Below are 15360 nucleotides of genomic sequence, written 5' to 3'. Positions count from 1 at the left end.
TAATGTTTGTATAATAGTTTTTATTATATATAAATGACTCATAATGAATAATGAAGACTAGTCATTGATTGTCATAAGAGCCATAAAAACAGGGAGTAGTTGGAATCATACCCAATACAGAATTAAGAGCAGTTCTGAATAATACACGTCTCAGGTGCTTCTCAGGATGGCTGAATAACCTATGCTTGGTGCAAATGATACACAGGAAAACAGGCATATTTACTCTAATGCACCCACTGTTGAAACTGAGGGGTCAATTTACTAAGATTGTTAAGCACCTTCTAGAAGATAATAGATAGTTGCTATAGGCAACATAATATTTTTAATAGACCTCCCATCTTAGCAAATTTACCCCTGAGCCTCTCCATGACTACTCATATAAACACTTCAACAAATGTAAAAAGAAATAGTATGACAGGTAGTAAATAAAAATGTAATCTGAACATTAAGTAGGTAACAAATTACGTAAAGACTGTTTAGTTCTGGGCTTTGCACAGTTGACTTTATTAATAGTATTCTGTCTTATAACTGAGTTTTGCTGTAGTCTCCCCACTCATTGCCTAAACACTGAACTACTGCAAAGAACTCAATGGGTAGTATTCGATGCCGCTCGCCATGGCCGGTGAGGAGGTTAAACAGCGAGGATCGCAGAAAACCAGGGTTCCTCGCTGTTTAACCCCCTCGCCAGCTGCGGCGAGCGGCATTGAATACTACCCATTGAGTATTCCGGCCCTATTCAACGTTCCGGGGGAATCCGATTATTTAGCAATGAGCCTCTCTGCTTCTGCAGCTGCATACGCCAATTTCCCCCTCGCTCAAAAAATGGAGCGTGGGGGAATTGGCGTATGAGGGGGGTGAGTTGAATACTGACAGGGCGAGCGGTGACAGCGAACAGGAAGCCCTGCTTGCTGTCACCGCTCGCCCACAGCATTGAATAGACCCTAATGACACGCTCCTTCCGAATATCAGTCAGTCTTCAATACCGAACAGTTTTGAATAAAATATGATTTAACATCAATGGTTCAGTTTGCATAAAAAGCTCTTCCCAGAAAAATGATACACTGCACATCTTACACTGATCAGTGCAAACCATACCTTTCTTGTTTCACCTTAACTTCTTTTTTAATATTGTTAACTTGAACTCTCATTACTTCTAATTCAGAAGCGGTCCTATCAACGGTCCCTTTAAGAGTATCCAACTATAAATAAAAATATAAAACAAATATTCAAGTACTGTATCAAGACAAAAAGATCACATTTAATACATACAGACGTGTCCTTACTGACCCATCTTTTACATGTCATATGGCACAAAATACATTATGTGCTTATATGCTCTGCCACAGATAGTGGTTCTCAGTTTTTTTGTACCATGGTGCATTCTATTGGTCCTCTACCTTTTGCCTGTTCCCTAGTTTAGCGACAATCTCGCACACTGGGATGTACGGGACATTCAAAAATGGACCTTTCGCTGCAAAGATTATGTAAATAAAATATATATTGGTACAAATTAGTGAGGACAGCTATGCATTACACACTATGGGCAGATGTATTAAGCTTTAACAAGAGATAAATCCAAAAGTGATAAGGAGAGATAAACATCCAGCCAATCACCAAGCTAACTGCCATGTTACAGCCTGTGTTTGAAAAAAGTCCTTCTTATCACCCTTGCATTTATCTATTGTTAAGGCTTAATACATCTGCCCCTTTAAGAGAAAAATAGCTCTTCCATATGGGACTGTTCCGTTAAGCAGTTAATTTGGAGACAGAATGCAACGGTACTACTGATCTTTTTGAGATCAGTGATGGTCTATATATACTGTGGCAGGTGTCAAATGTATGAGTCTTCTAGTTAGTGCTCAATGCAAAGATAGGGTTCCCATCTGGCAAGCTCAGAGGCAGAATATACATCTTGCCTTATAAATAATATACCTTGCATGTTAATCATCACTTCTAATTCCGCCATGCATAACTTGGTAGCACCAAGCATCTTTGCATGCAACTTTTTTTGTAAAGGGATGTGAATAGCACACACACAAGCAGCTTCTGCTGATTAAAATAATAAGATATGTGCCACCACGGCTGTATCTGCATATCTGTTAAGTTGTAGTGTTTTCCAGTAAAAACACTGTTTACCAGTAACACAACTGTAATGTAGATTTTAGCTGGCAGAAAAAGCTGTAGTCACACACAGAATATGATGTGACTCGGTGGCATTGAACATATTTTTGTGTGACCTTTTCCATGAAAATATAAATGCACAAGCAGACTCTGCTGATTAAAATTAAATGTGGCATGCCTATATTTTGTGTGCCACTGCGACTGTATCTGCATATGAAATGATTCACTACAATGTTTTCTCAGAAAACGCTAAAACTTAGAATTTTGGTTGGCATGGCACAACTAGAAGGACTTTTAACATGCAAGGAGTCTAGATGGGGATACACATATGACCATCGGTAGGGATGCTAGTGGTCAGAATATCGACGCCAGTATCCCGATGGAGGGAATCCTGACCGGGTAAGGTAAATACACTTACCCCTCCCCCTGGCCCCCCTACCCCTTACCAACACCCAACTCTAACACCACAGCCTAACCCTAACACTCCCTGCTAAGTGCCTAGGGTTACTAGACCCTCCTCAGCCTAATGCTAGCACTACCCGCATGCTTATGTTCGGCATCCCACCAGTTGAGATTCCGGCAGTCGCATCCCATCTAGATGTACAGTATGTAGACACATTTGTATGCATCAAAAAACTGTATTTCTGTATTTAACATAATACTGAGTCAGTATATTTACTGAATGACAAACCAAAAAGAACAAAAGTGTCAAGGATTACAGTTACACCACAGTTATCCGGTGCACTATCATAAATGATGCAAAGCATGTATTATATTACTGTTGCCAGAGGTAATATAATATATATAGAAATACAGTGCTTGATTTTTAAGTACTTCCTTTTCTACCATGTGAGTTATTTTCCACAGTTTGGAATCCATGTCATAACAACATAAGGTTGGACTAGTAACAACATTGTTGAAAACATAAGATGCAGTTAACACAATGGGCAGTGTTCAATGCCCTTTTTCGGCATGTGCAGCGAATCCTATTTAGGATTCACTGCACATTTGCCGCGTTCCGGAGGGCCGAAGCATTCGCTGCCAGCCCTCCTTGTCAGTCTATTCAACGCTCGCTGCCCCTGACGGCGATTTTTAACCCCTGCGGTAAACGGCGGCAGGCAGGGAGATGGAAGCCTCCCTGCCTGTGCCGGAATGCGTGGGGGTGGAGGAGGGCTCTCGAAGACATGGGCAGCACAGGCTGCCCCCCCCGGGAGAGCTGCCAGGGGTGCTGTGGAGGGAGCCGGGAGAGCTGCCAGGGGCGCAGTTGAGGGAGCCACTGCACTGGTCCCGCTCGTGCATATGTGCATATGTAATGAGCGGGACCAGTGTGAAGTGAATATCTAATGAGTGGCTCACTGCCCCCTGCTGGCGAATGTGTAAAAAAATAATAATAATTAAATATATATTCATGTGCTGCAAGCACATGAATAAAAATACCATGCCCCTTCACAGAATAAAATTACTGATTTTTTTACACCCCAAAAAAAAAATACCCTTTATTTTAAAAGATCACATTCCAGTTCACCTTAAAAAGATGTTGAATGCAAAACGGTGAATCATGGTGAAAATCATGCTGAAAGCAGTTCTCCATCCTAGCATTGAATACACTCTCAGTGAATACACTGATCCCAGTGAAAACCCCATTAAAATACAGCAGCGAATTGCAGCAAGCATGAAACGGAGAACTGGCCGGCATTCACTGTTCGCTTTTGGCAAACAGTGAACATTGAATAGGGTAAATCAGATTTTCAGTGAAAAAAGATTCACCACAGGGAGTCAAAACAGGCTGATTCGCTGAAAAAAACGGTGAATCGGGAGCATTGAATACTGCCTAATGGATTGAGAGTAGGCAGTATAGCTATAAATCACCAATAATGAGAAGTCATTCAATGTTACCTCATCCTGTAGTTGACCTCGAACAGACTCTTGGTCCTGATAGTCCAGCCTCAGTTTGGCAGTACGTCTTTCTACGATAGAAACCTTCTTTTCATATTCCTGGTTATTCTCACTTTCACTATTCAGAAACTGGATTTTCTCCTTGATTATATTTTCTCTGTCTCGCAGCTCTTGTTTGACCTGAGCTAATTGCTAAGATATAGATAAATGTTACACAAGATGCATTTGTTCGCTTTCATTTTTGTAATAGTAATATTGTCATTTACTGTGCTAGATCCTTTTACAAAAAAATAATAAGTGTACAGCCATATGCAAACTCAGTAATGATACCAGCTGCCTATGAACTGATGTGCTGCGGTCTCAGAAATAATGGTTCCGTTCAGCTCTGTACAGTAGGCCACATGCGGTCATTATTCTTATTAGTGCAGGAGCACTGTAAGCAAACAATGTGGAATCCCAATAATCCGCTACTGTATATGGACAATTGTCATACATCCTCGGGGTTCGGAATAATAGCTATTTGCAGGGTACTCACCAGTGCACACTGATCAATCTCTCGGTCCCTTTTCTGCATCTGGTCAATGATGTTTTCCCACTGCTGGATCAGCTGTTGTCTCTCTGAATGTGCTTTACGAAAGTCTTCAGCTGTTTTGTCCAGTTCAACCTGTAGGACAAGTCACAATACTATAAAATGTTCTTGTTCACCATATTCAGAAACTTGTGTCGACACTTGCTATATTGACTTTTTGAACCTGTTGACTTTTTGGAACTATGGACCTTAAGCACTGTGTACCTTTCACATGTAGACCTTTTTACCATGTTAACCTTTTATACCTGTCAACCTAATGCATATTGAAATGTTGTACCTGTCGACCAAATGCATGTTGACTGTATTAGGCTGTCATATTGACTGTCGACCTGTCACTTGGAACCCATTCCAATCAGATTGCCACCTCTGTGACCCTGTTAGAGAAAGAGAGTGACCCATACCCATGGACAAGAACACACCAGTGGCCCCTTTACAGTATTAAAGTACTTGGATTTCCTATCCAGTGAATAAAGTTTTACTGACTAAGGGGGGTATTCAATCTAGGATCACGGCTATCGATCCCTCCTGACAGCCGTGATCCTGGCCCGTTGCGGTCAGCATGATAGCTGAACAACAGGCGGGATTCAATGTCCCGCTTGCCAATCAGCGCAAAGGGAAATAGCAGCGGCACATTAAATAGCACATTAATCGCAAAGGGACGATTTACTAAGTGTGGGTTTTTCGAAGTGAGAGATGTTCCAAATAGCAACCAATCAGATATTAGCTATTATCCTCTAGTACTCCCCACTAGTGCCTAATACTAAGGCTTGAACCCTGCCACCTGAAAAAAACCCAGCAGCCTAACCCTCCCTTCTAAGTGCCTATCCCCCACCTCCCTGCATCATAACCCTAACCTACCCCTTGCAGCCTAACATTCATGTCACTATGGTTTAGTTCTAGATATCAAAGTGATAAAGTCCTTTGAAGCATCTGACTCTCAATCATCATAAAAAAGCCTGCCCTGTTTTAGGAGATAGTTAAATTAACTGCTTGGTCAATGAATAATTTATTCTACATTGATATGTACTCGATCTGGAACACCCAGAACAGAGCCAAAGTCCATTTCAGTCCCTCTGAGGAGAGAAGCTTGTCTTTCAGCAAGAATACCTTCTGAGGTTCGGCGTTAAACAACACCCATATAAAAACAATTTGCTGGACAGGTTCTAGGCTGTATATCTGGTAGTTGATTATCCAACATTGGGAAGCAAAGTCTGAGCAGAGAAAAACCATTATGGCCATAGTCTCTGTTAATAGATGTTCCTCCAGATTTTACAAACTGTTCTGTTTATCTTAGATAGAAAAAAATAAACAAAATATCCAGATGTAGGACATGATAAGCAACGAGTGAGACTACAAAAGACAGAAAAAAACCATTGGTACTGTATACGATTAGAAGCCAAATAACATGTAAAATCTCTGCTCTTTAAGATTTATGCATTAAGAGACTCTGTCATCCACCAGATGCAGTCCCATAGACAGCAGTGGTTGGCAGTGGGTAGTCACTTCTTCAGCCCATTCCTGGAAACATATATACTGTATCGCTGTGGTGGCTGATGACTTGTAGATTACAATAAATGAAAAGTACAATAATTATTTTTCTGCCACAGGCAGCACAGTGTCAAATCACACGGTTCCTGTGAGCAAGCTAGGAGATCTAGAGGATTTCAGAGTTCTTAAAATGTCCAATCTCCTTCTATATCCCTATCCAATTTATGGTATCCTCAAATAAGACTGATGGGGAATAACAATTCTATCATCTTTATAATACATGGGTTTTACTACAAAGCTACTGTTTTCTCTGTAATAACTTAAAATAAGGGGGAGAGACAAAGCCTGACGTCTCACATGTCAACAGCAAGGGAGCCTAACACCTCAGGTGTCAGTAGCATCAAGTGGAACCTGGTTAGCAGTAGTACTATTCTTGATACATCATGCACCCCCTCTTAGGTGAGAAATGGCAGAACATGGTAGAACATGTACACCCTCTTAAGACTGTAACAGAAGCATTCAATAAATGTTCCTCACCCTGCTTAATTCATCTCTTTTAGATCCTTCAGCCTAACCATATACATAACAACAGTATTTACATTTCCAGTCAAGACACTATAAGACTATAAGAGAATATTGATGTTTCTGTATCTACCTGTGCAGTGATAGTCTCTGTCAGCTCATTGTCCAACACTTTCCGTTTCTGGTTAGACTCCACAGTCATCCTTTCAATCTGTAGTGACAATTCCTATATAGACACATCCAATGTAAATATGCAGGCACTTAACAGTACATCTGGATAGCAATCTGGGCACCAATTCAGATGATAAATAACTTACTTTAATCTTTCCGTCATCTTTCTGAGCATACTTTTGAATGGCAACTGAATCCTCATCTTTTCGAGCAGATTCTTCCAGCCAGGCTTCCAGAGCCTGTTGGTCCCAATTCAGCTGACATTTCAGGTTCTCCAGTTTTTGTGTAGCCTTGAAGATTTTATTCTAAGTATATTAGAGAAGATGTAAATAAAACGAGAACTTATGATAGACACCCATTGTGTACTCGTACAATAGTTTCATCCTTTGCACTAAATGCAATGCTTATTTGTCAAGAAAGCCTATTTGATACATCTGCCTTTACCTTGAACTAAAAATTATGTAGAGTGATAAACAAAATATGCATATATAGCTTACTTCTTGGTTATTTTTCTTTTCTCTCAAGGACACCAAGTCATTTTCCAGATGACGTATTTCTTGCTTTAGACGTCCAATTTCCCTTTCACTGAGAGTCTTAAAGTGTTCTTCACTTTCAATTTCTTTATCTCTGGCTCTACAAAGACTCTGTAAGAAAAAAGTAAAGGCTCCTTAAGGTCTATGTTATTAGGCATATATATATATATATATATACTTCGGAAGAACCGCACTCAGTCCATAAGCAAGGGATACAGGGCGGTGCTCCACTTTAGAGGATTTTTGGATCCCAAATATAGAGTTTGTAGAGAGGCAGGCACTCACCAACACTGAGAGTTTTGTGCAAAAGCAAAGTAGTCTTTATTTGTCACATCATATATATATATATATATACACACACACACAACACATAAGGCCTGATTCCGAGACTTGCTCGCTAAAGCAGATTGAGCAGATAAACTCCGCCCCATCAATTGCACCCCCCCCCCGCCGAGCGAATCCAGATGTGTTTGCAAACACAGCGGCTCGCATGCGGTTGCAAGGAGGAGAAATCATTCAATGGTCGCTCACCATCGAATGATTTCTCTAGTCTTCGTGGATAAAAGTCAGTCTATACTTACTTTTATCCTGGACAGAGATGGACGGAATTGGGGCAGGCGCTGACGTCATGTGACGTAAGCCGCCTGCCCCAAGCAGGGTTATGGTATTAGAGATAGGGTACTAGGGCTGTTTCTCTATCATCCATAAGGGATACTGGGGATTCACTTAGTGCTATGGGTATAGATGCGGTCCATGGGAGCATGTGCACATAAACCTTCAAACAGGGTGTGCTGGCTCCTCCCCTCTATGCCCCCTCCAACAGCTCAGTTTAAAAAAATGTGCCCTCAGGAGAGGATGCAAACCCTGCAGCTCTAGAGGATTTTCTTATTATTTTGAACTTTTATTTTTATACTTTTTATTTGGGGTGCTGCTTGGACATGCAGCATACTTGCGACCTGGGAGCTTGGGGGGGGGGGGGGGTGGGTGGGGGGGGTGGATACCGGAATAGGTTAGTGTACCGCCTGGCATTGCGCCATGGCGCACACACCCGCAGCTTGGTGCACACCCCTAACATGTAAACTTTTGAGTGGTGAACAGAAGCCAGGGACCCCGCTAGGTACCCCGGTTAACTTGTGCATCACACGCGCAGGGGGGCATACAGACCCTCTCTGTTAAAACAATGACCTTCGGGCATGGTTTAACATGTTTTACATATATTTTCCAGTATAAATATTCTCAGTAGCTCCGGCACCATTTATGGAGGCGGAGCTACCTCAGAGCGTGACCAGCAGTGACTCAGCACCATTTCCTGCAAGGAACAGCATGCAGTTTGTCCTGGCTCCTCCAAGGCACTCCACTCTACAGATTCACTGGTACAGGGGTGTTAAACTGGGGGAGAGTTGCTGAAAACAGCTCCTTTAACGGCTTGTTTCACTGGTATATCAGTGTAAATTCCACTGATAGCGAAACTACATTCCCACTGGGTCCCTTAGACTGCTGGGGCAGACTTGCATTTATCACCCTGTGTTTTCACTGTGTTTATATATGTGTACAAGTGTGAATGTATGTGACACCAGGGGTGACATTTAATAGGGTGCGATTTTTTTCAAATTTGGCGATTTTTTTCGCACTTTTTTCCTAAATCGCCAACTTAATGGGATGCGATTTCTCAATTTTCTCAGATGTTTTCCCATTGAAAAATATAGAATTCGCCAATTTAATGGTGTGCGAATTTGGAAATCGCCAAAAAAAAAATGTCTAAAAATCGCCAAAAAAATAGACCAGGTTCTGACTGGCGAATTTGACAGAACCATGCAAAGATCATTGATATCTGTGTATGGTTCTGTGTTAAAATATGTGTAAAAGTTTAAAAATAAAATGGCGTGGGGTCCCCCCTCCTGAGCATAACCAGCCCCGGGCTCGTTGAGCCAGACCTGGTTCCAGAAATACGAGGGACAAAAAGCATAAGGATCCCCCGTATTTCTGAAACCAGCCCCGGACTCTTGGACTGGTCCTAGTTCCAAAAATACGGGGGACAAAAAATCTGGGGTTAGACATTTTCATGCCTAAAAATCGCACCATATCACACTATATTGCACTTCTTTGCAGCGATTTCGCATCTCATTAAATTTGCAAATTCTCAAAAATGTGATTTCTAAAAAATGCTATATAGTGCGATTTTGACCAAAATCACACATTTGAAAAAAAAAACACACTTCACTAAATCTCGCCCCTGAGCGCAGTACAAATTTGTTCTCAAAATGGACAAAACCATGTGCACTGCAGGTGGGGCAGATGTAACATGTGCAGACAGAGTTATGGGCCCTACATACGCAGAGATTTGTGTCAGAGATTCATAACGGGAGATTCAGCACGAGAGATTTCACTCTCTCAGATAATGAGCCACATACAGAGAGATTTGTGTCAGAGATTCATAACGGGAGATTCAGCACGAGAGATTTCACTCTCTCAGATAATGAGCCACATACAGAGAGATTTGTGTCAGAGATTTATAATGGGAGATTCAGCATGGGAGATTTCAAATCTATCACAACTGTCACAGAAAGTGATGTAAAAAACTGCACTACATCACAAAAATAATGTTATATGGTATAGACAGTAATTTCCTAAATAAACATAATAAAATACATTTCCTTAATAAATAAACGTTGCCCCCCCTCACCCCAAACAAATAAACATTGGTGGCATAGTGTGTCCCCCCTCCCCAACCAAATAAACATTGTCGGCTAGTGGCACCCCCCAAAAAAAAAGTTGAAGGAGGAGGTGGTTGCGGTTGAGGTGCCGCTGGATGCCGGGGATCACAAAGGCTTCTAGGCGGCCATGGGCTGGTGCGATCTGTGTCAGGTCCTGCTGCTGCATGCCCGTCCTCTTCTTTAGCCGGTAGCTGGTACACACCAGCGGGGACAGCAGCGAGAATGTGTTTGTTGACATTCTTGGCTCCTCCCCCAAACCGGGAGTTAGTCCCGCCCACCAGCCAATCCTGGCTCCTGATTGGTTGGTGGGCGGGAGTAACTCCCGGTTCAGTGGAGGAGCCGAGAATCTGACACAGATCGCACCATCCCCCGGCCGCCTCTGCGATCCCCGGCATCCGGGGTGCCCTCTCCTGGAGGCCTGCTGCTTCCTCCAGCAGCCGCAACCTCCTTATCCTTCAGCCGCACGTCACCGCCGGGATGCCCGGGTAACTGCACTGCCGCAGGAGCCCCCCCGGACCCTTGAGCGACTTCAGTGATCACTTGGAAGGCCACCACAGAGCAGAGATGTGCTGGGCCTTCTGAGCGATTACTTTGAATTTTCCAGCAGGGCTGTTATGTATCGCGGTCCCGCGGGACCGCGCATACATATCGCTGTATGGGCCCTGCACACAGCAATAGTCAGCCACTTTCTGAGTGGTTTACTAAAATTGTGTAAAATCGCTCAGAAAGTGGCTGAAAATCGCTCTGTGTGTAGGGCCCATTAGATTTGGGAGAGTTATTTTGTTTCTGTGCAGGGTAAATACTGGCTGCATTATTTTTACACTGCAATTTAGATTTCAGTTTCAACACGCCCCACCCAAATCTAACTCTCTGCACATGTTACATCTGCCCCACCTGCAGTGCACATGGTTTTGCCCCTTTGAGAACAAATTTGTACTGCTGATCTGAATAAGGGCCCATATGTGTTATTTAAAGAATGTGAAAAAAAATGTGATCTGCATTTCTGTGTTCAAGGATTTATCTAGTACAGGGGAGGTTGTGAGTCTTTCTTGCACTTACGTACTACAAGAAATGTATTTCTTATCCTACATTCTCAGTTACCTGAACATAGTTTAATTCCTGTCTGACATTTTTAAGGTGGTCAGCCATTGCTTGAATTCGGTCATCCAATTCTTTTAACTGGTTTGACAAATGCGTCTTCTCCTTTTCTTTTCTTTGCATCTAAGAGACAAAATATATGATTACAAGATGGAATGATATATGTAGAGTGATATAGGGCCTAATTCAGAGATACACACTACTAGTGCGTTTGCATCTGTGATCCTGTACACAGTGGATGTGTGCACAACTAATCCTGTAGCCACCCGCAAATGTATTGCGGTGCCCACCGCTGGCTTCGTAGGCCCAAGCAACGGCGTTCATATATGTAGTATTGGTCTTAGATACTTCGATAATCCTGTGGTCGCACTGAATGACTGCGGAATCCGAGACACTGGAGACACTGGAGACATATTTTCTGCAATTCACCTGTGTTTTTACTGACATTGCCCATTACCTTCTCCAAATGGTCCCATAATGCCAGTCACTGCAAATAAATCCCCACTGCGAACGACATCACAAAGGTCCTTTGACACGTGTGCAGTGCAACCGTGATGTATGCGCAGTTGGATGATGATCGCTCAATTCCTTAAATATCAGCAATGCGCACCTCTCTGAATGAGGCCAGAGTCAGCCTATGTATTTATTTGCCTTCCCTCCCCTAAAACAGTGTGCTCCCATTACTTGGAGCAAAAGATCCTTAGCTTCTGGGATACATGATCCTGCTTCACTTAGCACTTCTCAAATTCTCTCCCATACTGAAAAACCAAACCTTCTCAACTACATCATGTATGTACAGTGTATGGGGAACATTGGATGAAATAGCCTGGCAACATTCCATGCAAAGAAATCTCCAGCTTTATGAAATAGGTGTGGATTAATGGATCACTACTGTTATGGTTAACAGTCATTAGGTAGACACCAAATAGTTGACATGCATGCAAGGTCAACCGGGTTGAAAGGTCTTCAGGGTCACACACAATTAACTTATAAAAGATTTGGCCAAAAAGCCCCAAAAATGTGTATCTCATGTTATGTGACCACCATTGGTGCAAACGTGTGCCCTTGCGGACTTGCCTCATTCGCCATTCTTCAGGCTAGGTAGTGAGCAAAAGTTACTATTCCCAATGTCCACGTGGATAGCAAATCAAGAAAATCTTGTGAAAACGTGAAAAAAACATGTATTGACCATTTTTGTGTCGACCATGGTCATGTCAACCTTTTGAACATGTCGACCTATTGTACCTGTCAATCTTAAGCACTGTCAACCTTTTGTACCTGACGACTGCCAACCTAACATCCAGATACCTTACGAAACCTCAATACATATATCAGTTCCCACTGCATAACTGATTTACAGTTCTCCAGCATTGAAGCAGATGAGAGGGAGCAAACTACATAGAGCGATTCAGTTAGCACCTAGATGTAGATCTGGGCTAAGAGCTTGTAGCTATTCAATTGCTCCCGAAGTAAGCACACAACTAGCGTCTAATTCAGATTTCTTTTGAGGGTGCAAGCAAATGCTCACATTACTAGTGCATACCTCCCAACTTCTGTGCTGATGAAATAGGGACACTCGCGCGGCGAAGCCGCGCAAGTGTCCGGAAAGGGGGTGGGGCGTTTGCAAATGGGGGTGTGGCTTAAGCTAATTAGCCGCAACCTCATTTTCATACGAGAATAGACGCTGTGCGCATGCACACAGCGTCTATTCTATTAGATTGGGGGGTCTCCCAACTGCCACCCCCCGCAGCGGGACAATGCCTGCCGCGGGTGGGACAGCGGGACAGGTACCGAAAATTGGGACTGTCCCGCTGTAATCGTGATAGTTGGGAGGTATGCTAGTGCCGCCGGGCTACTTGCAGGCTTACTGCATTGTGCCCAGCACGTAACTCGGAAAGTGCAGTTTACACCATCTCTGTCCTGGGCATTAATCACATTAAGGCACACATTCAGAGCACTTTAATCTAGGAGCTACATCCCTCTGGTACTTATTTATACCCCTTTCAGACAGACGCAAAAATCACGGGATTTTTCACGTGCACGCGGATCATCCCGGGACTAACGTATGTTTGAAAGGCTATTATAGCGGACTAAAATCCCTTGTCCTGTGCATCTGCAATTGACCAGGATTTAAAAAAACCTGGGATTATACCGGGTTTAAAATCCCGGGTGGTGTGTCTGAAAGGGGTATAAATAACCCCATGTGTGCCCTAATGTTTGGACCATATTACAGGAACATTTCAGGTTTTCAATAATTCTACGACTGTAAAGCTGAGTACACAGTAGGACAACGGTTCAGCTATCTATCCAGTCTGCAGATCTAGCTGACGATCGGTAAATGCATACACACACTTACTGATTGTCGGGCCAATGAGCTGGCCTGATTTACATTTGTGTTGTCAGCATAGTGCGCCGCTATAATACTTCCTGCTTCGTCTCGTTAATGAGGCGAAGCAGGAATGGACATCAACAAGTTGTAATATCATCTTGTCTGCTGCAGCAGGGGAGCGCAAACTCCCCCCTCTGGCGATGTCCCCTCCTGGAGATAGCGCATCAGTGTAAACTGATGCGCTATCTCCTTCCCCCCGGCCGGCTGGACCGGGCATGCGCGGGATCTCGTTACTCACGCAAGATCTCCAGCGCAGCCCAGAGCTAACAGCGCGCCCCTGTCATTTACCGCACACCGGCACATTCATACATGGGGAGAAGCGGTATCAATGCACTTAATGTGCTCTGATACTCTCTCCCCCATATCGATCTTTCATACATCAGCCCTAATGTGACAATATATTTGAAAAGTAAGGTATGCTCTATCCAATATACTAGTTAAAATATAACTAGTAAATATACACACTGTGACTAGAGGATATTGTGAATGATGTCGCTCAGAAAGGGGCTTCTAAGCAATATCTTTCACAATATCGTCTAATGTGTACACTAAATTTTGTTAATGATGTGCGCTCCCGCGATTAATGTCTGCAGAATATGCAAGTCAATTTGGCTATATAACCAAAGGATCTTCATGTTTAGTGGGTGTATTATTGTTGCTTGACTACTGCTCCCAACATTCTCAGTGGGTGGGACACAGGTAACCCTAATCATTGCAACTACTGACCAAAAAATGAGCAAATAAGTGCAAATATAAGAGCTAATAGACTGTGACTGGCATTGCACTCAGGAATATACCGGTATACTGTACACACACATGCCCTCACCTCATCTTCCAATGCTTTATTTTCGCTATTGGCCACGGGAATGGCAAACCCTTCATCCCACTGCAGCTCAGCCAAGATGTCCAGGCTCATTTTGTAGGAAATCTCACAGATAATAAAGGAATCAAGCCGAAGGTGGCGATATTCTAGGTGTAATGTCAGGCCTGCCCGGCTTCTATTGCTGTTGCTGCTGCAGTCTGTTGTGCGCAGCGCCCCTAGCAACCAGCAACCAGGCTCGGCTTCCAGGAAGTGCTGAAACCGTGTGCTCAGCTGGCCGGCCGGCTGGCTGGCTGGCTGGCTGTCTGACACACATGTGTTCATTGTGTTGATACACGGCTGCAGCGTTCATTCCCCCGGCCTGTAATTAGTCTACTACTACTACCTACCTTGTTTTAAAGGGAATTTTTGCTTTAAAGTATGTAAATTGTATTCATACGATGAAAATATCGCTCGTATCACTGCTACATTAACCCTAATGTAACTTCACTTACAAGTGGGAAAAAATATGCATCTTCATTCTATGTTTATCAGTTCTTTTGTTATTTATATTCCCAATACAAAGTCATTATGTAACACTGTCCCATATAATGTTTATTAATGCCCAACACTGTTTAGTTTATGTCTGAACCTATTTTTGAAGAGATTGTTGCCATATATTTTCTGTATTGTGATCATCAGTTTAGTACATTACATCGAATAACATACAGTTGAATACTTAAGGTGTGTACACACGGCAGATCCTGCCCTGAGATGCGAGTCCCGATGCGATCAGATCGCATCGGGACTCGCATCTCACGGCATGCATGAGTGGCACAATTTAGACTATATAGTCTTGCCTGCCCTCTCTATCTGGCTGCCGATTTGCACTCACACTGGAGCGTGCATCGGCAGCGCATCGGGCTCGCAAGCCCTAAAGAAGCATTCGATTTGCATGCGATATGGCTTCCGATGTTCAGTATATCGGGAACATCGGAAGCCAAATCTTACCATGTGTACACACTATTAGAAATGATTTA

At 43.1% G+C, this 15360-nt stretch overlaps 1 protein-coding gene across 1 annotated transcript in view; it reads right to left on the bottom strand.

The window, feature by feature from the left end:
- The window catches only part of CCDC39 (coiled-coil domain 39 molecular ruler complex subunit), a 42200-nt gene extending 27549 nt beyond the window's left edge, over window positions 1–14651 (bottom strand). The window contains exons 1-8 of the mRNA XM_083177692.1: window positions 14348–14651; window positions 11136–11255; window positions 7285–7431; window positions 6934–7092; window positions 6750–6842; window positions 4553–4681; window positions 4018–4209; window positions 1096–1199 (exon numbers count right to left, since the gene is read on the bottom strand). Of these exons, the coding sequence (XP_083033818.1) occupies window positions 1096–1199; window positions 4018–4209; window positions 4553–4681; window positions 6750–6842; window positions 6934–7092; window positions 7285–7431; window positions 11136–11255; window positions 14348–14437 (1034 nt within the window). The 5' untranslated portion in view covers window positions 14438–14651. The remainder of the gene's footprint in view (window positions 1–1095; window positions 1200–4017; window positions 4210–4552; window positions 4682–6749; window positions 6843–6933; window positions 7093–7284; window positions 7432–11135; window positions 11256–14347) is intronic.
- Between the last annotated feature and the right edge of the window lie 709 nt (window positions 14652–15360).

Source organism: Crinia signifera, chromosome 3 (genome assembly GCF_055691185.1).
Source record: "Crinia signifera chromosome 3, ASM5569118v1, whole genome shotgun sequence".
NCBI classification, from domain to species: domain Eukaryota; kingdom Metazoa; phylum Chordata; class Amphibia; order Anura; family Myobatrachidae; genus Crinia; species Crinia signifera.
The sequence above is the reverse complement of the archived record's forward strand: the minus strand, read 5'-3'. Positions and strand labels throughout refer to the sequence as shown.